This window comes from Misgurnus anguillicaudatus, chromosome 21, assembly GCF_027580225.2.
Source record: "Misgurnus anguillicaudatus chromosome 21, ASM2758022v2, whole genome shotgun sequence".
Lineage (NCBI taxonomy): Eukaryota > Metazoa > Chordata > Actinopteri > Cypriniformes > Cobitidae > Misgurnus > Misgurnus anguillicaudatus.
This window is the reverse complement of record NC_073357.2, coordinates 26,193,033-26,220,385: the sequence shown is the minus strand read 5'-3', so window position 1 is coordinate 26,220,385 and position 27,353 is coordinate 26,193,033. Positions and strand designations below refer to the sequence as shown.

The 27,353-nt window shown below is 38.9% G+C and overlaps 2 protein-coding genes across 4 annotated transcripts in view; one reads left to right on the top strand and one right to left on the bottom strand.

The window, feature by feature from the left end:
* LOC129440076 (diacylglycerol kinase delta) overlaps positions 1–11,395 on the bottom strand; it is a 107,305-nt gene extending 95,910 nt beyond the window's left edge. For both annotated transcript variants that reach the window (XM_073859913.1, XM_073859914.1), the window contains exons 1-2: positions 11,238–11,395; positions 10,048–10,285 (exon numbers count right to left, since the gene is read on the bottom strand). In XM_073859913.1, coding sequence (XP_073716014.1) covers positions 10,048–10,229 — 182 coding nt within the window. In that variant the 5' untranslated portion in view covers positions 10,230–10,285; positions 11,238–11,395. The remainder of the gene's footprint in view (positions 1–10,047; positions 10,286–11,237) is intronic.
* An 11,499-nt stretch (positions 11,396–22,894) lies between these two features.
* gpr185b (G protein-coupled receptor 185 b) lies at positions 22,895–27,135 on the top strand. 2 transcript variants are annotated; one of them, XM_055199199.2, is made up of 4 exons: positions 22,895–23,095; positions 23,189–23,412; positions 23,491–23,548; positions 24,240–27,135. In XM_055199199.2, the coding sequence occupies exon 4, from the start codon at positions 24,242–24,244 to the stop codon at positions 25,238–25,240; it is 999 nt and encodes a 332-aa protein (XP_055055174.1). In that variant the 5' UTR covers positions 22,895–23,095; positions 23,189–23,412; positions 23,491–23,548; positions 24,240–24,241; the 3' UTR covers positions 25,241–27,135. The 2 variants fall into 2 exon arrangements, with proteins under 2 accessions (XP_055055174.1, XP_073716013.1); XM_073859912.1 differs by having other exon boundaries at positions 23,189–23,548.
* The last annotated feature ends 218 nt before the right edge of the window (positions 27,136–27,353 follow it).

The window sequence follows — 27,353 nt, the reverse complement described above, 5'->3', positions numbered from 1 at the left end:
ATATAAGTCCTAGAATGAAGATCTGGGCGTTTTAAGGCCATAGATATAACTTTCTGAAGGTTAGTTTTTTGTAACAACCCGCGGGAACCCTGATAAGTGCAAAAATAGAATTTAAAATATGTAACGCCGGTATCAACGGTTTTGCGAAATCCATATCATGGCGTGACACAATACCGGTAATTACTATCATACCGGTTTATTGCCCACCCCTATTAGGAACACCATACTAATACTCTGTTTGACCCCCTTTCGCCTTCAGAACTGCCTTAATTCTACGTGGCATTGACTCAACAAGGTGCTGAAAGCATTCTTTACAGATGTTGGCCCATATTGATAGAATAGCATCTTGCAGTTGATGGAGATTTGTGGGATGCACATCCAGGGCACGAAGCTCCCGTTCCACCACATCCCAAAGATGCTCTATTGGGTTGAGATCTGGTGACTGTGGGGGCCATTTTAGTACAGTGAACTCACTGTCTATTTGAAATGATTTGAGCTATGTGACATGGTGCATTATCCTGCTGGAAGTAGCCATCAGAGGATGTGTACATGGTGGTCATAAAGGGATGGACATGGTCAGAAACAATGCTCAGGTAGGCCGTGGCATTGAAACGATGCCCAATTGGCACTAAGCAGCCTAAAGTGTGCCAAGAAAACATCCCCCACACCATTGCATTAATGAGAAATTGAGCAGGTGTTCCTAATAATCCTTTAGGTGACTGTATTTTGTAAATACATACATTTAATACATACAAGTAAAAAACTAAAAAGGTACTAGATTTAATTTGAACCCTTTATGGTTATATTTTATCCAGCGATAGCACAAACATCATTATGCATATGTTTTGTTATATTTTTACAGTTCCCCACTTCACAGTCAGTTGCACTTTTCACTTCCCTTTTCTCATGCTTTCTATCTTTTTCCATCATTGAAGAAGGTTGTTTTTAAGAATTTTAAGAATGTTTTATTTAGCTCTTGACTAATTGTTGCTTCATCCTTCAATCATGTAAAGTCACGCTATGTTTCCTGTTTTTCATCATGACACCACTGTAATCTCTCTTGCATTTATTTTCAACTGGGGTCCTTAAATAATTGCTTTTGTAACAGGCATTCTTTTTAGAGAATAAAATCTATTTTTTCTTATGTATTCAGATTTTATTTTGTAGTGAAAAGTGTAAAAATGCTGCACAAATAGCATCACTTTCCTCTTTGTTTCATTGCCATAAGGACAAGTGGCTAATTTGTTGTCTTGAATTTTTTGACTGACTACTGTTGGCTCAAAGCAAATGAATTCACAATGAATAGACATACTCTACAACTAAACTCAAACTGAAGCCCAAATAACACACATACTTCAGCTCAAAAGTCTTTTCTACCCTTGGCGAAGAAGAATGGGGCCATCTTACACAAAGACAGTATCGACACTGTACATTGATAGATTAGTTCCTCAAAGCCCTCATCTGTTATAGCATCATTGTTGTTGTCTCTTTTATACAAACCATACAGCATGGTACCATATCGCACAATGCACTCAGACACTTCATTTAATTTTAAATCACAATAGAGAAAAACTCATAGTATTTTATGATTTGGGTTAGGTCAATTTTGGTTTACATCAATGGGAAGTCCCCATTTAGATTGCAAACATGCCTGTGTGCAGCGATGTTATTATTAACTCATGTGGTTAACTTAGTTACATATCTAGTAGTGTAATCTGACATTTTATATATATGGACAGTTAGATTTAAACGGAAAGCATCAATCAATTAATCAATTCTAATGGCTCACACTGTCTGGGACACATTTAAAACATGTTTAAATGTCAATGTGTGCAAGCCAACAACACATAAAAAATGAATTCAGTCGGGCTGAAATGACATGCAGCACTTAATAATGTTTAACGGGGTTTAACAAGAATGCTAATTAAGGGGAAATCACTAATGAGCGAGAGGAGGAAACATGCGGTGTTTGCTAACACACACACACACACACACACACACACACACACACACACACACACACACACACACACACACACACACACACACACACACACACACACACACACACACACACACACACATCAGGCAAGTTTTGAATGTCAGATTTTTCTAAGCAGCATTAGAATGCGATTTGTCTCAATCTGCAGTCTGTCTAATTCATATTGCACACAAACGTAAAAAATGCTGATTGAAACTATCAGTACCGTACATTTGATTGGCTAGCTTTACGCAACTTCAGAGTAAATGTGCACAGGTTTTCTTCTTACCCAGAAACAAATGTACAAGGTAGCAGCTGTTAAAATGACGGCTTTATGAGAAGAAGTAAGAATTAATAACCAAACTATGTAAGGTATGTAACAACAAATCTTTGCTTAAAATTGTGAGTTTTCTGTAAAGTACACCTATTTCATTAATAAAAACAATGTTATTTTGTGTATTTGGTATAATACAAATGTTTGTGTGGTTTATGGGGAAAAAAACAACTTTTCCACATACCGTACATTTTTGTATAGCTCCAGATTTCCCTCTCTACCTCAAACCCATTGATTTTGTACAAAACTCATCGATTTGAAAAGCACTGCGTCCCTGATTGGCCAGCTAATCCGGAAATGCCGGAAATGTGACGCTCCTTACCATCTTTGAAAGATTTGCTCATAATGCAATGCTAACAAGAGTTAACTGGCTGTGAGTCCAAGTGGAGAAATTATGATAATTTCAGTCTTCTCTACATCACCAATCCCAGGAAGTAAACTTTTTCCTACAATCCGTGTGTTTGTTGTAGTCCAAGAAAAGAGATTTACATTGAACGATAACTCTCATCATCGTTTACTTTGGGATTTGCACCTTTTGCATATCGTTAACATGTACTAATACACACCTACTTGTACTGTGTTTTCTGAGCTGTTTTGGCGCAGAATAACCTGCAATGTGGGCCAGACTTTATGTTTATCATCAAATGTCTGGCAACAATGTTTTATACCAGTGATTCTCAACTCTAGTCAACGCCCCCCCAGAATGTTTTAGATGTCTCCTTTTATGAAATACTAGCCTGGATGTCAGCCGATCTTAGCCCCGCCCACAACATTTTTGAAAACGGGAAGATCGGTCTGGGGCTTGTCCGTTGAGGAGGTTCTATGCGAGGCCCAAAGCTGGTCGACCAATCAAATTGTCAGGACGGGCTTTATACGATGATGGACAGATTATCAACAGTAACGTAATCAACCATGTCACCAAAGAGCGCGTGTGTTGCATCTGTTTACAACGAAATGGCTCCCGCTGTAGAATTCAAATGTGTGGATTCTGACATTGAGTCTGTTCTAAAAGATATCAACAGAGCATTGATTTTAAAAGAGGAACAGAGAAACGCGATCAAGGCATTTGTTGATCGGAAAGATGTTTTTGCCGTCCTTCCTACAGGATTCGGCAAATGTTTCATTTATCAGACATGAAAACCCTATTGTCATTGTTGTTTCTCCTTTGGTTGCACTTATGAAGGACCAAGTTAAAAAAGCAACTGAAATGGGTATCACAGCGATGAAACTCGTCGTGCATGACGAGATGGATATATAGCGGTCGTTGCCAGCATCTTTTCAGAAGCCCGGAATCGTGACTGCTGAATAAGTGGAGGGAGATGCTAGGCTCCGATATTTTCTTAAGCCAACGTAATGCGTATCGTCGTGGATGAAGTTCACCTAAAGTACAAATGGTAAGAGATAGTCTGACTGTATGACTTAGTAAATACTTAAAGGATTAGTCAATTTTCTTAAAAGAAAAATCCAGATAATTTACTCACCACCATGTCATCCAAAATGTTGATGTCTTTCTTTGTTCAGTCGAGTAGAAATTATGTTTTTTGAGGAAAACATTGCGGGATTTTTCTCATTTTAATGGACTTTAATAGAGCCCAACATTTAATACTTAAATCAACACGTAACAGTTTGTTTCAAAGGACTATAAACGATCCCAAACGAGGCATAAGGGTCTTATCTAGCAAAACGATTGTCATTTTTAACAATAAAAATAACAAATATACACTTTTAAAGCACAACTTCTCGTCATGTAGATCCAGTTGTGATGCGCCAGCTGACCCCACGCAATACGTCATCACGTCAAGTAGGGTTGTGCCGATAGACGATAGTATCGTGTATCGACGATCTTCGGACATATCGTCAATGGCAGGCTTTCATGGCGATAGTCAAGACGATAGTTGGCGAATGGTTATTATTATTATCATCATAGTTTTATATTAACATCCACAATGCATGCTTTTCCTCACATGAGGGTTTGTGGGCTTCACTTTACGCGGAGAGCTTGTAAAGAGAGTTCCTTCTTGCACGTACCTGCACTTAATGCGCGCGTCTTGGTCTCCTTCTACCACTAAATCCAGCGCGCCGCATCATGAGCAGCTGCGCTTCTCTCTGTCTCACGTGCACGCGCGTCTGTCCGCAGTCTAAACATAAACTAAAGTAGTAATCCTTATTTGTTCAGTTTAATGCGTTTCATGCGAGCTGATGCAAACTTTACTTTTTCTTTAAAATATGACCCGCTGCATATTAGCGCATCACTCTTGCGTACGTGCAGAGAGCTGCGCTCTGTGCGAAGTCAGATCACTAGGTATTAATCCTGTTTATGATATGCATTTCAAGGAGTTGTAGCAACACGTCCCTCGTGTTTAATATATGATTGTGTTTAAAATATGATCGCGTTCCGCTGGACCGATGCGTTTAAAAAGGCACCTCATGAGAGCACCACTGCTTGACACGTGTAGTCTTCTGCAACAGCACTAAACCAATGCGTTGAATATTTGTATGTGCGCGCACGTGTGTGTGCGTGCGCAGATGCATGTTTTTACAGTTATTAAGTAATCATGATAGTGTTTTAATGACGCGCTCGCTTCAATGGCATCAGTTTTAAGAAGGTTGCGGTCATGACGGTGTTACGGTCTTGTTTTTTTTTGTCCACCCATCAAGTGACTTGTTATAATGAGTAAAAATTAACAAAAAAAAAAAAGAGTGAACTACTGCCACGCCCCCCGATAATATCGTGTATCGCCGATCTCACAGGCTGACGATAGGACGATCTGAAAATAGGGCATATCGCCCAACACTAACGTCAAGAGGTCACAGAGGACGAACGCGAAACTCTGCTCCAGTGTTTACAAGCGTCTTGAAAGAGGACCGTTCCTACATTGTTGTATGTCAACTGATACTAATTAATGTCTTTGTGGCAGTTTATTGTTTAAAATTGCGTTTTATATATGTAACAAGTGACCTCCCTACGTCACTACGCATTCACGTTAGGTCGCGCTGGACCGGACCTAGACAAAAAGTTGTGGTTTAAAAGTGGATATTTTTTATTTTTCCTGTCAAAAACTACAATCGTTTCGCTAGATAAGACCCCCACGCCTCGTCTGGGATCGTCCACAGTCCTTTGAAACTCCGCTGAAAAAAACTGTTAAGTGTTGAGTTAAGTATTAAATGCCGGGCTCCACCAAAGTCCATCAAAAATAGAAAAATCCTGCAATGTTCTCCTCAAAAAAAAAAACATCATTTCTTCACGACCGAACAAAGGAAGACATCAACATTTTGGATGACATGGTGGTGAGCAAACCATCTGGACTTTTCTTTCAAGAAAATGGACTAATCCTTTAATGTTGTGATATAAATGAAATGTTGTAAACATAGTAGGTGTTGATGTACGTTCGCTAACTCAGACTTAGTATAATCACAATGTTAGTGTCATTGTAGCGAAATAACTAGCAGTTTGGTCAGGCTGCTAAAGACGGCATTTCAACATACGTCACACACTCTGTTGCTCTGATTGGTCGTAGGTCTATCCAATTGAGTGCAGACGCATTTTTCCGTTGAGACACGCCCCATAATCATAGCCCAATGGAGCGGTATCAGACTCAAATTCTGACTAGAATTGAGTATGACAACGTCAGGCTAATGAAACACCTGATTTCACTCATCAGGCTACTACATGCTAGTGCTGTACAAATCCTCAGAGCCAAATGACGGACAATATATTTTAAAATTGACCTTTATCTAGAATAATCTGCAATGTGCTTGCACACTTTCAGGAAGTCAAGATATGTTTACATGTCTAGAAAACTAAAATAGACTAAAATTAGACAAACGTTTTTCTCTGACCTTTTACATAAAACATTAAAATGATCACATCAGTCTAGCATGTCAAGCCAACATTAAAAGTATTAAGTATGAAAGTAAAAAAATCATTATTGTAACTTTTTTATTATCGACTATGAGTACATTTACATGCACAGAATAAGCGGATAACTCTAAAAAATCTGGTTATTATAAAAAACTGTTTTCATGCGTTTGCATGCAAATCAATAAACCGGCTATGCAGACAACTGCGTTTACATGGGACTTGGAGATTTGTCAGTTTTCTCGCAGGTAGTGACGTCATCGCCTATAGTACATAATAGTCGATCAAAAAGCCGACAGCATATCTGTCTTAAACTATATTGTTTTATCTCTTTTTGTGTCTCCAGAACTTGTAAATATAGCATCAGTTTTTATTTTCGCAGTTTCTCTGCCAACTGCTTTAGTAGAGCAGAGACTTTTAGGCGTTACTTTGCGCTTACTTCCGCGTGTGACGTTTATCTTTCACACGCGAAGACATGCGCACATGCACAATTCCTTGAGAAATCCGGTAGAGGTGTTTACATGCCACGCAAAATCGGGGTAATGAGCAAAGAACTACCTGTGCCAATCAGTACGCCATTTATGGGCTTTCCCCGATAAAAGAAAACCGTTTTACGCGTTTACTAGGGCTGGGTATTGGCAAGGGCCTCCCGATACGATACGTATCACGATACATGGGTCATGATACAATGTATCACAATACAATACAATACGTTGCATGTTGCGATACATTAAATACTTTTTTTTATCAAAAATGTAAAAAAATAGAGCTGAACACCTGCAGCTCTTTTTTTAATTTTCTGCCATTTTCTCACTCCCTCTAACTTCTGAGACATTGGCCGAATGGCCGTATATGGCAGAAAACTGGACAGTGACAACTACAGCAGCTGCAGAGGAGGTCGTTTGACGCACACAGGGGGATTTGATGGTTTGTAAAATATCGATAGTAGAGATCGAAATATCGATACACTATCGATACAGCTAACTATCACGATACTTAGCTGTATCTATATTTTTGCACAGCCCTAGCGTTTACATGACCCCACATTATCAGTTTATTAAGCATAATCGGACTACGACACTCGTTTAATCGCATGTAAACTCGTTGAGTACAGTTCCTCACTGCACAGTCAGTTGCACCTTTCACTTCTCTTTTCTAATTTTTTCATGCTTTCTATCTTTTTCCATCATCGGGGAAGGTTGTTTTTAAGAATTTTAAGAATGTTTTATTCAACCTTTAACTAAATTTTGCTTCATCATTTAATGTCTGACTCTGAACAGTAATTTTCAAGATGTTTTGACATGTTTTAGTGAAGTAATAGAAACATTTAAATGTTTAAATAAATGAAACTGTTAACTTCACTCCATCTATGCAATAACCTGATTTACAGTAATTAGATCAGCTTTACTGGTTTGCTGATAATGACTTATATCCTGCTAAAATGCAGCATTTTTGTCAAATCAACTAATTGATTAGATAAAGTAGCATACAAATATAGACGGTTTCAGCAGTAACAACATAAACAAGGGGCTGTCAAGGTCCGCACGTAACTTCCGGTAAATTCCGCTAAGAGTAAATAACAACAAAGTTCTTTAAACGTAGTTTATTTATATAACAAGCAAAAAAACAACAACACATAGATTACATAGGAAACCAAAACATTTGTTATTTTCGACGAGGCATTTGTTCAAGAGATCAGTTTAGCAACTAGTCAGACCATTAAAAAAACAAAACCGGAAGTAAAGTTCGGATCCAGACGCGTATCGCGTCACGCACGTGCGTCCGATGAAACCGTCTATAAGTTAAACAACTTCAACTAGTTCTTATAAGTTATGTCAACTCATTCACAAGTCAAAACTTAAAATAGTACATTGAACTGACTTTCCAAACTTTTTACAGTGCAGTATGATTTAAAAATGACATGCACAAAACCATCTAATAAAGTAGGGATGTAAAATGATCAAGTATATTATCTAGGGATTGCCTCAACAGGACTGATCTGCAATCCGTTTTAAAGGTAATTACAAAACTAAAATCATGTAATGGCAATGCACTCGAGAATTTACTGCAGTATATTTAACCTCCAAAGACCCGAGTTTTGGTTTGTCTTTTTTTAGATTTCTACCAGCTATTTTGGGGTTAGGAAGAACCAATAAATATAATAACCAAATATTTTTCTTAGAACATGAAGCAGTGTATTTGTCCATGTTTGTACAACAGGTATTATGGTGCAAACAACAAAAAAATGTGATGTCTACGTATGTGGACACCCAGGTCTTAGGAGGTTAAAAATAAAACAGAAACTAAAAAAACAATTGTTCAGATAAGACCAAACAAACAGCGTCAGACCAATACAGAGTTTATCTTTAACCTTTGTTCTGTTATGATGACACCCACTTCATATCCTTGAAAACAGAAAGCCACACATTTTATCACTCACATTTAACACCTAAGATCTCGCATGGGTTAAAGGTCACCTGAGACATACAAACTGAATTGTTGGCGGTGGGAAGTACAGGTGAGACACACCTCATTCTGTTTTGCCTGCAGGGCTGGTTGCCAAGTCTCATTCTTACAAAACAAACATGTCTCTTAAATTACAGAATCATGTTACAACAATTTCTGTGAATTCCGTCCTTCAAACTAAAATTGGAGTATCACTGTTATATTTTGTAGTAGTGCATGTCAGGTAAAACATGTGTCAACTTCATAACGAAGATAATGAGATTTTAACTCGTTTTTTAAAAAAAAGTGTCAAGTGGAGCAAGTTTATTGCCATGCAACTTATATATGTTGACCAAATAAAGTTGGACAGTGGTTTTATATTTTGTTAACACTTTACATACATTACATACATTAATGATTTAGTTAACATGAACTTACACTGAACACTCCTTTTACATATTTAATTCATGTTATTTTCAGCATTTAATAGCCTAATACATTTTTAAATCAATAGTTGTAATATTGCTAGGATGCATATAATAGTCTCTTTATTGGCACATTAGACTGTGACTCACCCATAGTGTTTCTCAAATACTGTAGATGTGTCTTCTTTCAAACTGCCTGCTTAACAATTCTGCACTTCTCATTTTATCACAATGCAACACACAGCTAACATTTTTAACAAGGCCATGTGAGGAATCAAGGGTCAGCGAAGCACTCAAAACAGCACAGTGCATTCAAAACAGACTTACGTTACTTCTACACCAAATTGCCTTATTCACAGTAAAACAAAATTACTAAGAAGGGAAGAAACTACTTCATATACATTTTAAAATCAACATTATCAACACTGTTTGGGCTTTTAATTATTAAATATGTGCATTCACTTTGCGGGCTAGATGCAGTTACGTGCAGTGTAACAATCCTGCTAATGACTGTTTCATATCCTGCTGCCTTTCAGGAATAAACATTAGTCCAAACTGACATTGATATTGTACATACACAGTACTAGTCATAGCATGCCAAGTATTGACGCGAGGCTAAGCCACGAGCAACTGTCCCCTGGATCAATATGTATTCCCGCCATAATTCCAAATGTGTGTGTACATGTGTGTGCCTTTCAGTGTGCATGAATCTAAAAATTGGGATTTCCAAGTCATTACATTTTTTTAACACAAATTGGCATATAAAACTAGTTGCAAAAGAGAACTGCTGATTTTTTGTTGTTGTTGGAATACAAATTAAAAAAACCTGTTAACTACATACTGTATGCCTAGTGTTCTAGGGTCTGTACCTGGTATTTACAAAGTTACAGAAAGCAGCTACATCCAATACTGTAAAATAAAATGCTATACCGGCTATATGGCCAAAACAGTGAACAGAATGTGCACCTGATGTGTAAATTCTTGTCGTATGTTCCTACAGTACATCTTCTTGGCCCGGATCTGACCGGAGGTGGACACTTTTCGGATGAGTTTGTGCGAGGTCTCCTCGGGCTCCCCGTCGCTGTCCGACGATTCGTCACCCGGCTCGGCTTGAGCGTCCGGTGAAGTGAGAGACTCCCGCGGCTCCCGGACGTAAAGGACGTTTGGATTGAGCTTCGAGGCCATGACTGTGCAAGGGCACGATTTTCACCGCACCCGTCTCCTCTCGTGCCAATTCAAATCTGAAAAAGGTAAAACATACTGATCAAAAGCGAGTAACAGTACTAGATTCCATCTTCTGCTTTCGTTTTCCTGCCAGATGCCAGTACAGCGTTCAGTTCCTCTATAATAAAACGTGCTGCTGGGGCCAATAAAGGGAACAACCGTACAAACTGAAAGACAGGCAACAGGCGATTATTTCTCCGTTGTGCACAATAGGATTATACAGACGATGAAGGCCATTTAGCGCTAAGAATCGATACAAACCCGACCTGGCACAGATGCTCGCTGTCACTGACTGTTGCGCGCGCGTATTCACGGACAGCTGCGTATTCGCTGCGCTCTGAATCATTCAGTTTGGCCACATAACATTATATCAGCTTTCTCGCTAGTAGCCTAATAATCGACTTGACTCGTGTCTTCACATAGGCTATCTGCAAAATGTCTTCTGCGTGTGTTAAATTCAATTCTTTCTACATCGGACTAAAGCTATATCAATAAACCTAAAATAACAACCTGATGCCGCGCATCTACACGCTTCCATCGGTTACAAACCGCGTCGCTTTGCGGAGCAATAAAGAGAGATCAGAAAAAAAGAGGCTTTAAGCAACAAATAATCGCAGACGTGTAACTGCCTTTGGATTTGAAGAGATTATATTTACAGAGCCACGTCTCTGACTCAGAACAAGCGGCTCGTTGTCTTGTCTTTCCACGCTAAACAGCCGTGTTTCAAGAAGCATTCATATTATTAGATATGTAACATGAACTCATCGCGACTTGACTCGTGCAGCAATCATGTCATTTAACCGAATCTGTTAATGATTTCATTCATTTGCTGCTCTAGGCGTCCTATAGCGGCGCGCGGCCATCACTTTTTCAATTGCCAAATAATAAGACTCAACTGTCACAAGCACGATTCACTCTGCATGTGTGGTAGCCATCAAAGGAAACGTGGACGTGGATGTTGCGTTTTACCTCTATGGTGCAGTGTGTGGCTCCCGGTGACCCTTGTGTGTGTTCTTGTTGCTCTTGTGTGTGTTTCTCGCAGCAGCGCCGTTAGATGCTGTCAAACGTGCTCCCGTCGCGCACATACGCGCGCGTACGCTTAGCATCGGATAAGATTTGAATCGAATGGGAGGGGTGGACTACAGCGAGAAGAGCGTCTGTGTCAGCACATCTGGAGGGCTTTGCCAACAAACATCTGACAATTTAGTGAAATTAATTTATTAATTCAATTACAGTTGTTTATACTGTACATAGCCTCTCGATATAATGCGTCACCAGTACTGTACGCTAGTTTAGGTTGAAGTAGGAAGAGGGATCTTTGCAGAAGAAATATGTGACTTGTTGCTGCATGTCGTTTTGAATGGCATTAGTGGGACCATTCAGCAGTTCGGTCTAAGCTAATAACAGTCGATGTCCTTTTATTCTCTGATGTTTTGAGTTTAAACAAAAAACAGGCTACTTTCCAGAGTTATTGTGGCACATTTCAAGCCATTTTAACACACTGGGCATCAAATTTTTTTAATTTGAGGGCCAACAATTTATTTCATTTTGTGTATGAAATGTCTCTAAATATAGTCATATCCACTTTGTAATATGTCCACGCCAAGGACTAAATTATTATTATTATTATTATTATTATTTATTTGTCCAACGGACCTCAGGTACACTATTAAACGTATTGATGAACGCCTCAGCTGACTTCCATACTGTATTACAGAAAATGAATACCAGCTGTACTACATTATTTCAATTAATTTAGATAAAATTAAACTAAATTGAAATATATTGGTCTAAATTTAACTTATGGGATATTTACAGATCACCCATCAGCAGTTCTTTAAAGATGTGTGCTTGTCGTACAGGCATTTTAAGTCAATATTTTATTTACATCAGGACGACTAATGTCAGTAGACCCAGCAGAAATAAACACAATTCCCAAACCAATGAGGTAAAATTAAGATGATAGCACGTGTTTATTTCACCAGGTAAGTTATCAATAAAGCTATGCTTATTATTAAGTTGTTTACAATAAACCTGACAACAACTGCGTCACCTAATAGTTTACACGTGATCTAATGTATATAAATGTATATAAATAGCCCCAACTCACAAACGACTGAGAAATAAATTGTTTTGGGGTGTAGCTTTTTGCTGCCACCCAGCGGTGCACATTAATTTACACTTTAAATGCCATTTCCCAATTACAATGATCAAGGTCACTCTGTTCTTCACATCCCATTCAAGTCACATTCAGCGTTTGATAACCAAAATAAAATCTAAAGCTTGGAGGCAGACGCAATACAATTTACAGATAGATAAATAGATAGATAGATTGATAGATAGACAGACAGACATACAGACAGACAGATAGATAGATAGATCCCCACTGGGGAAATTGGTTTGCATGAATAGCCAAACATAACCCAACAATACAGAACAATACAAAAAAGTACAAAAGTGCAGATATGCTATAAAATAAGTATAATTTACAATCTACAGCCGTACACAAAATATACACACAATAAACTCTGAATAAAATACACAAAATATACACTGTATTTGTACAACAAAATGTGACAAGAGCTTTTTGAAGCTTTAGAAAGCCGTGCAGAATTGTTCTGTGCATATTTATGAATTTTTTTGATTTAAAGATATTAAAGTAGGCCTATTTGTCATAGGAATCCCAAAAAACGCTTTTACAACTAGGCTTCGGTGATCAACATAGTCTGCCTGTATTACTATAGGTCTACATATATTAAAAAAATGAAATTCACTTAATGAGTATGTGTCACTGTTTATACACAATCTGCTTCATGCAAAACAATCGCTCCGCCGTTTGTCGGTTGCCATGAGAACACTCCGCTGAGATGAAGTTGAGCATCAGTGAGCTGAGATCAATTTAGAAACAATCGAAAGGGAATACTTGGGAAAATGTCAAGGGTGCGCATAATATATACCAAAACAAACAAACAAACAAACAAACAAGCAATCAGGCAGGCAGGCAGATAGACGGATTGATAGACACACAAACAGACAGTTAGACAGATACACTGCTCAGTGTTTATCCAAAACATGTTTCTTCTGTCAGTCTGTTTCACTTAATATGATTTTATTCACTGCCGTGCCAGATAATGCAACACTGTCTCTTTGATCTTCCGTGAAAGAAATTGATTGTAAATACAGCCCAGACCATTTCTCTTTGTGTATGGGTGTGTACTTGATATCAGTGTTTACAAGTGTAAGCTTATTGACTTTAGATCTCTGTTACACATGCATACTTTTTGGGTCCTTTTTTGGCATTGTCTTTGCATGGTGGACATGAATAAATATACAGTATTTAAAATGTGGGGATTACTGTCTGAGAGGAACTGAATAGTAATCATGCAGAAGAGGACTCCTGTAATTGTTTCAGCACCACACAGGGGAAGTGTGGAAACAGAAACTGCTAATTGGTTCAGCAGTTGTGAAATATTATCTAAATATCAGTGAATCATTTAGAACAATCCCAGTGGGCTCCTCAACAAAGTGAACAACCGTCATTGCCCTGTTTCACAGATGAGCTTAACCATTAGTAATGTTCAACTAAAATTGAGATGAAGAGGGCTGACTATTATCAGATTGTCCTTATGCATCTTCACACAGTCCATACATATATAAATGCACAAACAGCTGCTGTCTCCCTCTTAGGGCTAATATAAAATGAGAAGCTACGGGCAGTGCTGGGCAAGCTACTTGGAAAATGTAGTGAGCTAAGCTACCAGTTACTTCACATTAAATGAAGCTTCTCTACACTGAAGCTACGCCCCTGGGATATGTAGCAAGCTAAGCTACATCAATACTAGCTTGCTACGTCCAAGCTACTTTTTTATTTTTAACCAGTTTTATTATGTAATTATTTATTCGGTTTCAATTTATCATTTTTGGTAATTATAGACAATACAAGCATAATGTAGGCCTAGGTACTTCACATTTTGGGGCTGTTTGCTGGACTTATCCTACTCCCAGAATAAAATGCATGTTTGAGCTGCCTTTATTTAAAAACACCTGGCCCTGACATATCTTAACACAAGGGTCTCCAATGTGGGCCCGCAGGCAGCAGGTAGCCTGCACAGAGTCTGTGAGGTGCCCGCCAAAGCACATTCTATTAATAATTTCAATTGTAATATTTATTACATGTTTTTATTTTAGCTTGGCTTGATGACATAACCCAATCAGAAATAGAGCATGAGTCTTCACAGAATGCGGGTGGTAATGTTTTGTATGAATGAAGGGTGCACAACTCAAAAATACGGAACAAACAACGTCCTGTGTCGATTTAAATGATGCACTTATTCTCAAATTCAGGACGACTTCAGAAATGTTTGGAAAATTGTAGCTTGTGTGGAAGCTACCTCACTACTTGGTCAAAAAAAGAGCTTAGCTACTGAAAAGCTATTTGATTTAGAAAGCAGCTAAGCTACCGCCAAGCTACTGAAAAATGTAGTTATACTACTAGCTTCGCTTCTTGTAGTGAAGCTACTGCCCAGCACTGGCTACGGGTATAGCCACAGCATGGGAAAGTCTATATGAAGCGAATGCTAATGCTTGTCTGCGACACCCTTGAGATTACTCTTTCACACATGGGCACCTGCTGCACACTCAAGTCAGCTGAACACCCACTGGGCATGAGTAAACTGCTGCAGACTAATCCCATGTTGAGTCATTGAGCGAGTGAGCGTGTGATCTTGACAAAAGTCGGACGAGGAATAGTAAGAAAGTAAAGGAGAGAGAAAGAAGTGATAAATGATCATCAGTGCTTTTAGGTGTTATACTGGCATTTTTAGATAGAAGAAGTGATCCAGTTTGATCCTTCTGATATTTGACTGGGACCAATAGCATTATCAGCATGTGCACACACAAACATGGATTTTAAAAAACTGCTTAACTGTCCTAAAAGCACCCCTAAACTAAAAAATGCACTTTTAAATGTGTTTCAAGCAATGAGTCGCCAGTGAGTGCGCAGAAACATTCTGTTATTATGCAAATCCATCTATAGAGGGTATGCACATGACGTTGCCGTCGGCGAGAGGGACTGGGGTTGCGCCCACTGAGTGGCAAAAGACAGAGCGCCAACATTTGAGGACATTGACAAAAACACGGTGAAAACGCGTCGAAATGGAAAAAAGCTGTTGTGCGATAGATTGTACTAACAGGTTAACAAGAATTCGGAGCTATCGTTTTACAGACTGCCAAAAAACACTGAAAGGAGAAGTAAATTGATTGTTCATTCCAACGTCCACAGACCACAGTTGACAAGTTGCTAGGGTCACTATCAAACAGAGGTTTTACTTTCAACTTAAAAGTATTTTTTCAAGTATTTGTATTTTATCCGTGTTTTTCTTTGGAAAACATACATTCCAAAGCATATTATCTTAATTTTTTTACATTTAATAGATAATACGTTTTTGTTTTACATTTAATATTTAAGTACATTAAAGGTATAGTGGAGGATTTTCTCGAATTTTTGAAAAGAACCGCCTTCTTCACTTTTTAAAAAAATACAATCGCACAACACTCCTGATTGACAACTAGGAGGACCAATAGTCTTGATGATCCACACGGAAAAAGAAAATCCTCCGCAATACCTTTAAAGGACAAGTTCGGTATTTTACACTTAAAGCCCTGTTTTCAGATTGTTTATGATGAAATAGAACGGTTTTGACTGAAATTTGGACATATGCGGCTGCCCCGAGAATTTTTGGGTGCTTGTGTTTCACCTCCCACCTTTAGAATGGGTTTAATGGTGCACTGGAACAATCCTTCCTAAAATGCATTAAACTTTCGTTTACAAAGACGTGAAATTCACCGAGTGGTCAGGGGTGTTCACTGGTATGCTCACACAAAAATCGCTGCAAAATACCAGAGGTGTCAAGTAACGAAGTACAAATACTTCGTTACAATACTTAAGTAGATATTTTGGGTATCTATACTTTACTTGAGTAATTATTTTTCAGACGACTTTTTACTTCTACTCCTTACATTTTCACGCAATTATCTGTACTTTCTACTCCTTACATTTTAAAATTCGCCTCGTTACTTCTTTTAATTTCGGCTTGTTTTCTTTTTTTACATTCCGGCTTGTTATCGTTAAAAAAAACCAAAACCTATCTTGATAAATTGCATCATCTGGATGAATGCGAATGTGGTTGGATGAGAAGTATAAACATACACCATTCCGACACTCTATTGGTTTGTACGCAATCCACGCCGTACGCAATCCCCGCCCCCCCAGCTGACTGCAGATGATCAAAAGTTTGTTCGATAGCGCTGCAAAGATAAACTTAAAAGAACCGCGAGAGCGATTAGAAAGCATGCGAAGCAGTTGGAGCAGTTTGCTCTCGCGATGCTTTGATATCATCCGCCATCCGTTTGTACAGTAACAGAACGCGGCATTCTGCCTTCAAATGGAAAAGGACGAAATAAAACTCGCGGATCACTTTCAGGTCAGTTCACATTTACAAGCCTGTGTAAATGTATAGCTGGCTGCTGACACCAACGCATCTGTGTGATTTAAATAGTATAACAATGTACCAATTTAAATCATGTAACTTCAGTTGTTCAACTTAAATGACATTGTGCTGCGTTGCGTTTTGAAGCATGGCAAAGATATCTATGCTAAAGACATCTGTTGTTTTGTAATAACTGCCCTAAATTTTATTTGCATTAACAAAACCTACTTAGCTATATGCTTGAGTGTTAAATTAATCAAACACATACCCATACATACCAACTTTTGCTTTTGTTAATAGACATCAGCTGTTTCCTTAAACCTGACTTTTAATTTACTTACAAGAAAGACAGTCTTCAAAATTACTTGGATTTACACTGACATGTAAGATCAGCTTTGTCACATTAGATTAAGCTGAAGTCCATTAGCTACACTGGGACAGATGCAGAAATATAGGCTTTCATATATAATTGCATATGTGTGTAATTGTAGATTGTATTGCTGTCAAAATACAATTATAAATGATAACAATAGCATATTTCTATGCTCACACATACTATAGTTTGTTGTTTTTTAACTAGAGAGGGCACCACTGTAAAAGTTTGGCTGCTCTGAATTTTGACTTTTTGCACCATTATAATATTTGAATATTTATATATAATGCTCAGTAGTACACATATAAGGTTCTTTAATGCAGTGGTTATGAAACCATTTTTTTTTGCGGCCTCCCTTGTGTACAGTGGATTCCTTCACAGCCCCCCCCCAAAAAATGTATGGCATAAATCATTCTAAAACATAAATTTTAAATTAAACAAAACATGTTAAATTATACAAATGTATTGATTTTGTTTAGTAGCCTTCTTGTTCTGAGGTTTAATTACACAGAATTTCTAATAAAGTAATGTATTTCATGAAATATTATAAAACTGGGGCCCCCAGTTTGAGAACCACTGCTTTAATGTACTTGTTTGCATTGTACTAAAATGCGTTCATTTTTAATGGGCATATACCGTATGCAGTTGAAACAGATATAGCCTAGTGCAGGGGTAGGCAACATGGAGTGCCGATGTCCTGCAGAGTTTAGCTCCAGGTCTAATCAAAAGCCCCTGAAACAGTCACCATAAACTACAGGTAGCCAAGGCTTTGTAAGGGTTGGAGCCAAAATCTGCAGGACATCGGCACTCCAGGACTGACATTGCATACCCCTGGCCCTAGTGCATCCCACATTTTTTAACATTAACATTTTAATATAACACTATAGTTATTATGGCCTTTAGAAACATGTTTTAGAGGAGATAGGGTAGTGCAGAAAAGGCCCCTGTGGTGCGGCCTAGGCTTTTTTCCGTAATGACATTTTTTTCCTTACATTACTTTTACTTTTATACTTTAAGTAGTTTTGAAACCAGTACTTTTTCACTTTTACTTGAGTAAAAAGCTTGAGTTGATACTTCAACTTCTACAAAAGTCTTTTTAAACTCTAGTATCTATACTTTTACTTGAGTAATGAATATGAGTACTTTTGACACCACTGCAAAATACCCATTACAACAGGTTTTATCGTAGTTTTTGTCCAACTCCATTGACTTGTATTAGATGTGCTGTGAGGTACGGTATTACTCCGCGCCGGGAACTTTGTTTCTATTCTTGCAATTGGCAATGGCGGATTAGCGCCACCACCTGGGCTGGAGTGTCTATTATTCAAGCTCTAAGCGGAAGAATGTACGGGTGTGAGGCGTTTGGAAAAATAGGTCCACAAGTTAACAACGAATGCAAAAACACCTGTTTGAAAGCATCTTTTGCAGCGATTTTTGTGTGAGCACACCAGTGAACACCCCCGACCACTCGGTGAGTTTCACGTCTTTGTAAACTAAAGTTTAATGCATTTTAGGAAAGAGTGTTCCAGCGCACCACCAAACCCACTGTAGAGGTGGGAGGCGAAACACAAACACCCGAAAACTCCCGTGGGCAGCCGCACATGTCGAAATTCCAGCCAAAACCGCTCCACCTCACCACAAACAATCCGAAAACAGAGCTCCAAGTGTAAAATACCGAACCTGTCCTTTAACATACTTTCACTCAAGTAAAATAACACAATTTTAATGTAAGTAAGTATTAAATCAATTTTAATATGCAATATTAAAGAATTCACAGTATGATTCTATGCTTTAGAATGTAGTGAACTAATGTTTTTCCCAATACAAACAACCTAATAAAGCACAGATGCTTGGGAAATGAAACTAATGTAACTAAGTATTGTTCACCTCTGCTATGAAGTCCAACTAAATTCAATTTAAGCTGATAATAGGCAGTTTTACTGGCATTTTCGCAGCACCCGCTATGAAAACCAGCCATTTTGTTGAACCTTTGCCACTCAACAGGGCGACTTCCTGCGCGGTCACGTGGAAAAGTGATGTCAATGCATACTCTTTATTCTTCTGTGTATTCTCCTAAAACCGCAACAGTCACACAAAACAGGCTATTGGGTATCTCTATTAATGTGATGTCACATTGATTAAGCCACTCACAGACTCCGCCTTATGAGCGCACAGTTCAACCTTCTGCCAGAGACACATTTTTTGATGTAGTCCAAAGCACATGTGTACTTTGCATACAGGAAAAGAAGCTTTCTTTGCATTTAAAGAAACACACACAAAAACATATGACCATGTTCAACATCGTATAATGAAAGATCTGTGGTGTTTTTCGTGCTGAAACTTTACAGACACATTCTGGGGATACCATAAACTATTTTAATATTGCTTAAAACACCTAGGTTAGGGGCCCTTTAAGGGGAAAGGTGTCTTTCATACAATGTGAAAATTAAATCCACAACTTTGAGTTTCCTGTCCGCATGATATAGTCTCTCACTTTTCACAGAGATCAGAAAGAATGAAAATAAGCCACGGGGAACTCAGGTTATTCAGTGAACCAGGGGTAAGTGATAAAAACAGGTCAAGGCACTGTCTCTCAGACTATCAGCTTTCTAATTAGATGATCTGACAGAGCCTGACCATATTGGAAACACCTACAGCATGTGTGTCTACACTGTAAAAATCCATTGTTGCACTTGAATTTACAATTCATTTCAACTTCCCTGACTAGTGAGGAGTCGCTATAGACGGTTTCAGCAGTAACAACATAAACAAGCGGCTTCCGTGGTCAACACGTAACTTCCGGTAAACTCCGCTAAGAATTAATAACAACAAAGTAATTTTAAAGTAGTTAAACAAGCAACATAAATATAACAAGCAAAATAAACAACATGTAGATTACCTAGGAAACCAAAACATTTGTTATTTTCGACGAGGCATTTGTTTCAGCAACTAGTCAGAACATTAAACAGAAACCGGAAGTAAAGTTCGGACCAGACGCTTATCGCGTCACCACATGTGCGTCAGATGAAACTTAAAAGTCTATAAATGATAAAAATAAAGTTTAAATACATTAAGCTAATTCAATTAACTTTTTATAACTTATAGCAACTCCTCACTAGTCAAAAAAGTTGAAATAAATTGTAAATTTAAGTTGATTACACTTAATAATTTAGGTGCAACATGGATTTTTTACAGTGTACTGTACATTTTCAGCTTTCATATTGTTTCTTGCTCGTCCCCAGAGTAAGTATGCGAAGTTTTAGCTCAAAAACCATACAGATAATTTATTGGTAAAATTGCCATTTTGTAGGTGTGAGTAAACGTGCCATTTTTGGGTGTGTGCTTTAAAATGCAAATGAGTTAATCTCTGCACTAGATGGCAGTGCCGTGGTTTGATAGAGCAGATTAAAAGGCGGTATTATCCCCTTCTGACATCACAAGGGGAGCCAATTTCTTCACATGGTTGCAGAGAATGGTTTACCAAAAAGTTGCTAGGTTATTCTTTTTCTCATTTTCTAGGTTAATAGAACCACTGGGGACCCAATTATAACACCTAAACATGGAAAAAGTCAAGTAAAGAACTGAAAGTGAGGCTTTAGGGCAATTTCTTACATATAAATCAATACACACGATCATAAACATTATTATTTGTTTAATACACATTGCAACATTTTGCATCAACTAAGCTACATTATGACATGTATCTGTAAATCGAACCGTAATAAAACATTTTACTAATCGGCCATCGGTTAGTGTATGAGAATGAAGATGATGTTGTTGCTTTTGTTAAACTGTAATTCTCAAGTACTATCTCTTGTTTTTATACATTGTAAAAAGTGAAAAGTTGGAGAATTACTTAAAAAATACTTCATCTGGCAACACCTAAAAATTAAGTTTATTCAACTTATATGTTTAAGTGAAAAATACTTTGTGAAAAACATCAAGGTAATCCGGCTTTTCACTTTTTACAGTGTACTAAGATAATTACATACTATATAAAATGACATTCTTATTTCATACTGTATCTCTAAACATATCACAATCACAAACCATATGGCAATAAATTGACACTAATAGACAAAGGGCGCATGCATACTTAAACCAAATTCAAGGCAAAGAGTGTACAGTAGAGGTGAAGCAGTAGGTCTCATGAGATGCTCAGCAGTGTAATTTAGACATGAAGCAGAAGGCTGCATTAAAGAGCTGCTCTCCCAGAACAGTAAAAACAGACTGAAACTTGGAAAATCACAGCAAATAAAAACTTCATACGGAGAGTGTTTAAGCTGTTCCTGTCAAACAGGCGGTGAACAGAAGCACTGTGGCTTGCTTCCGCAGATAAATACATTGGACGAGACAGTCACATGCACACACACATATCTCACAATACTACAGCATCTGCTGACAGGCGAGTTCCAGCGATTGGAAAGCATCAGCAGGTTTTCACACACTGGACGCGAGTTCAGTAATAGTCTTCTCAGCTGAGAGGGATTGCAATGCATTTATTAATCAACATAGCATCGTATGACAACTTAAATTGACAGGCACTTGTTTATTGTGATGACCCAATAGAGAGTGAATGGAACTTGGCTACAGTTGTTTACACACACTGTAGTACTAAACAGGCTTTAATACTGTTTATTATAGACATTTAAATATGTGAAAATATGAATAGTGTAAGGGTGCATTGATTTATTTGTAGAATATGCATTGACATATTGTAGTGTATGTGAACCACAGTGTTTTTTTTAAAAGGGACATATGATGAAAATCTGACTTTTTTCAGGTTTAAGTGCTATAATTGGGTCCCCATGCTTTTATCAACCTATAAAATGTGAAAAAGATCAACCCAGTAACTTAATTTTGGTCATTCATTCTCTGCAAGCATGTGAAAAAGTAGGTCATTGAAATTTGGCTCCTCTTGTGATGTCAGATGGGGATCTTATTATAATAATACTTAATCCGCACTATTCACAGCACTGGCATTTAGTGCAGAGATTAGCTCATTTGCATTTTAAAGGACACACCCAAAAACCTACAAAGTGACGATTTCAGCATGCTATAATAAAGTATCTATATGGAATTTTGAGCTTGAACTTCACATAAGTACTCTGGGGACACCAAAGATTTATTTGACATCTTAAAAAAGTCTTGAGAAATGTCCCCTTTTTTTCAAGCACTGTAGTATGTGAATGTATGTCGATGTGATAATGTAGGAATGTGTGCTGTGTGGTTTCGAGAGTATTGCTGTAACAGTAGACTTGCAGGATCAAGGATTCATAGTTGAGTAAGGTGGCAGCGTGGCGATGATGTAATAGCATTCCCACAATGCTCTGCAGAGAAGATGAATGGGGGAGTGAAAGTGAAGGTGATTGGTGGGAGCTTCCATCAATGGAAAGCCATTGCAGGTCCAATGCTCTGTCAATGCTCAACCAATGTTGGGGCTTTTTATAATTCTGATAAGGTATTAATAAGCTTGTCTGCCAGGAGTCATGAAATTGAACTTTAAAAAACCCAATGCACCCAATCTTTATATTTGGCACACAAACAAAACCAAGTGATTGCCTGTTTGAACCTTTTTAGTTTACTTTATGTTATGCTTAGTTAATTTGGCAAAAATGTACATCATCTGCCTTGTTTTCTAAATAAAGCACGATTCAGTAAAATGCGATTTTCTAAAAATAAACAGCCTTGTAAACACTTCGACTGCTGCGTGTTAGGAGTAGTTGATATTGTCCTCAGTGGGAGAAATGCGTTAGACTCGGATACTAGCTATTTAATTTGACATATGCGTAACGTCACGCAAAAGACACATAGGTGCAATTTTTTTAAACCATAACCTTTGTTTGAGTGGTACAGTTTGATGTGTTTGTGAGGTAAAGACGAAATAAAAATGTAATGTTTTGCGCAAAGCGGCAGCCGTGGCGACCTTGCGTCCGGTGGAATGATGATACTGTACAGTGCGTCAGGTACCAAGACGCATTATTCTCTCGCGCTTTATAGTTAGAGTCGTGTCTGGGTGTGTTGTTAATTTTGATGGATTGTTAATATTCCGTCCACAGATTCTCTGATTCACAGACTCGATCATGACTGTTGTGAGGACTCTTGACGTCAGAGGAGAGAATCATCGGTGAGGTCCAATGGGGGGAATATGAAGCGAGGCAGAGCTATCGTCCTACCAACAGTACTAGCCATGCTAACCGACGAGCACCTCGCCTTTCTGGAGGACTTAACCCGCCAAAGATGATCATTCAAGTCAACTACGTGGAAGGAAGATAGAGAGGAGGTCGGGCATTTGAGGTTTTTCTTTTATGTTGTTTTTCGTCTTGCTCCCCTCTTATCTCCATCTCCTCTCGTATGACAGGCACGGACTGCGCTCGAGCTTGGGAGAGAAAAAGACATTGCAGCTTCATGGCACTGAGGTACCGTTTGCTGATGCGCACTCGCGTTTTTTTAATACCTCAAATTAATGTGTCTTTAATTTATTTAAATTGTTTTTAATGGCCAGCGGTGTTATTAACAGAATTGCAGGAGGGTTGACCTCTCCAAGTCCTTTGCCGTATTTTTTTTGGCCGGTTTATATATAGCCTAGTCGGGTCGGTGGGGAAAATTTATGAATGAAAATCCTTTGCGTTGAGTGAAATGTGCCCGCGTCTATGGCGTCAGGCAATAGAGCATCATTGTGGATTCTGGAAGCATACGCGCCATGCTTTCATAAGAGAAGCGTGCACTGAGGTGGCGCGTCTTATTTTTAGACAATTACTAAAAATAGAAACAAAGTGAAGTGCGTGCTTTTGTTGGGACAGCTAAAAAAATAGTGCACATTTTTATCTCATTTGGGTGTTTAAAAGTCTTGTTTTGAAATAATATTTATAGCGTTATTTACCATTATTATTTTGATTGCTAGCTATGAACAATACAAATTTGTAAATAAAAGTCGTTCCACTGTTTAGAAGAGATAGGAATAATTAGGTTTGGGGGATTAAGGCATATATTTTTTTTGACAAATATCCTATTTTCACTGCCTTTGCACTGACACACACATTCTCTGTTATCTTCACTACCGCACCCCTCTCTCTCTCTCTCTCTTTCACCCCCTCCCTCCACCATCAGCTATGATTCACTCTCTTGCAGCAGCAATGAGCAACCAACTTCAAAACACCTCTTCCCTCTCCACGGCGGGCACGTGGAATCTCCTGGACGTGCGGAACTCATCCCCGGTGCAAACGGCAGAGCTGCAGCCTCTCACCGTTAGCCCGTGGGACATTGCGCTGTGCGTGACGGGCACGCTCATCTCCTGTGAGAACGCAATCGTGATCGCCATCCTATTTTACACGCCCACACTGAGAGCTCCCATGTTCATTCTGATTGGAAGTCTTGCGTTTGCAGACCTGCTTGCCGGACTCGGCCTCATTCTCAACTTTGTCTTCATCTACATGCTGAACAATGAGTTTGTGACTCTGATCTCTGTCGGCATGCTGATCGCCGCCTTCTCCGCATCAGTGCTCAACATCTTGGCCATCACAGTGGATCGGTACTTGTCCCTCTACAATGCTCTGACATACCACACAGAGCGCACCGTGACGTACACCTATGTCATGGTGGTGGTCATTTGGCTGGTGTGCATCGTCCTGGGCCTGCTGCCAGCGCTCGGTTGGAACTGCCTACGAGACGAGGCCAGCTGCAGTGTTTGTCGGCCAGTCACCAAGAACAACGCCGTGGCGCTCTCTGTGACGTTCTTGCTGGTGTTTGCCCTCATGATGCAGCTTTACCTGCAGATCTGTAAGATTGCCTTCCGCCACGCGCAGCAAATCGCTGTTCAGCACCAGTTTATGGCCATTTCCACTACGAAAGGTGTTTCCACACTCTCAGTCATCCTCTGCTCATTTGCCGCATGCTGGATGCCCTTCGCCATGTACTCGATTGTGGCCGACTCCAGCTACCCGATGATCTACACGTATGCAACGGTGCTGCCAGCGACATGTAATTCGGTCATAAACCCAATCATATATGCTTACAGAAACCCAGACATCCAGAAATCCCTGTGGCTTGCCTGCTGCGGCTGTGTACCGTCCAACTTCTCCTTGCGGCCAAGGACATCGAGCGATGTATAGGTTGGACTAAGTATGAGTTATGTCTATCTTATAATCAGTTTGTACTGTGTCAGTGTTAATGATATGATGTCCTCCCAGACAAATATTGCTGGATGTGCATTAGGTGTTGAGGTTAGTGCGTCCATGATGTCAAGCTGCACTGTACAATTAGATGTCTTCAATGCATAGAGCAACTCTGTGCAACAGTAATATCAAATTGCATCAAAAATAACTTCGGTAAGAGGTAACAAGAGCCCAAGTGACGCAAATCATCCACTTCGAAATCAAATATACTTATTTATATATAAAATTAGCATTAACAATGAAAATGGTGATGAGACCAAGCCTGATTTGGGTGAAGAAAGCACCTTTCACATTCACGTTTCATGGAGCTTTTTCAGGACCATGGACAGCACACACTGTCTGGGTGCTGTCCTTAAATGTTTCTTAAATGTGGTTTACTTAAAAATGTATAAAGAACGAAAAAAACGATAAAATGATTCTGATGTCGGCCCCTATCCAGTTTTACAAAATAACATAACTTTTTTGCTAACTATAAGTGTAGCGCCAGAAAAAAGTCAGACGTCTGAGGATGGCACGTCTGCTGCCATAAAGTAGTGTAACGCATATTTTATTGCATTTTTTGCTCACGTCCCACATGCAATTTGCGTGCTCCAGCGCACGTCTTTGTGCGAGACGCTGAGTTAATAAAGGTTTGCGCACAAAATAAGATGTCAGCCAAGACGCTTTAAATACGACCTCAGGCAACATCTTTATTGCGTTATTGTTATTGCGTTATTTAGCAAAAGGCCATTTCGGATGCGGAGGCTTAAATAAGACACTGCGGGACCCGTATAGTGAAATGATTTGAGCGATTATCAGACAGAATTAAGTGTGCAGACTGTACAATTAGTCAGTTAGACCAGAGATCAATGTCAGGGTTGGCTTGTGTGTAAAGAGATCTAGGCACAAGCCTATTAAAAGATCAAATACCTAAGCCAAAATGGGATGGGGACATAGGTTCATTGAAAACTGAAATCATAACAGCTAATGGCCTTCAAGTCATTACCAGAAACAGTCAGTTTGATTCTTTTTAAAGCTTTATAACCAAAACACATACAAAATGGCGCAAACATACAGCACTAAAAGATACAATGATTAATAGTCATGTTTTTTTTATATGCATATATATATTTGTGGAACTTGAAATATGACTATAAAAAGCCTTGAGTTTTAAGGGGGATCCAAATGTCGCTGCTGTTATTTGACAAGCCCTCATTTGCGAGCAAAGAATCTTCATTTTGGCCTTACCTTTTCTCTTTTGCAATAATGAATCAACGTGTACCGTTCAACGATAGAGCTACAATCACAATGAGGCCATCAACAGAGCTAATTCTACTTCCTAACTTGAACAAGATAAAACAGACTACGTTAGCGAGACCAGGGTGTTTCTCTTTGAAGGACAAATCCGGTGTTTTGCACTTGGAGCCCTGTTTTCGGATTGTTTGTGATGAGGTGGAGCGGTTTTGACTGAGGTTTCGACGTGTGATGCTGGCGCGAGAGATTTCGGGTGTTTGTTGTGTCGGCCCCCACCTCTGCAATGGGTGTGTGGGTGCACTGAAAGTCACCGAGTGGTCGGGGGTGTTCACTGGTGTGCTCACACAAAAATCGCTGCAAAAGATGCTTTCCAACAGGTGTTTTAGCATTTGTTGTAAACTTGTGGACCTATTTTTCCAAACACCTCACACCCGTACATTCTTTGTTGAGAGCTTGAATAAAAGACACTCCAGCCCAGTTGATGGCGATAATCCGCCTTTGCCAATTGCAAGAATACAAACAACGTTCCCGGCGGCAGAGTAATACCGTACCTCACAGCACATCTAATACAAGTCAATAGAGTTGGACAAAAACTACGATAAAACAGCTGTTGGTAAGCATATTTTGCAACGATTTTTGTGTGAGCATATCATTGAGCACCCCTGACCACTCGGTGAGTTAAACCGTCTTTGTAAACGGAAGTTTAATGCATTTTAGGAAAAATTGTTCAAGTGCACCTATACACCCATTGTAGAGGTGGGAGATGATACAACAAACACCCGCAAATTCTCACGCCAGCATCATATGTCGAAATTTC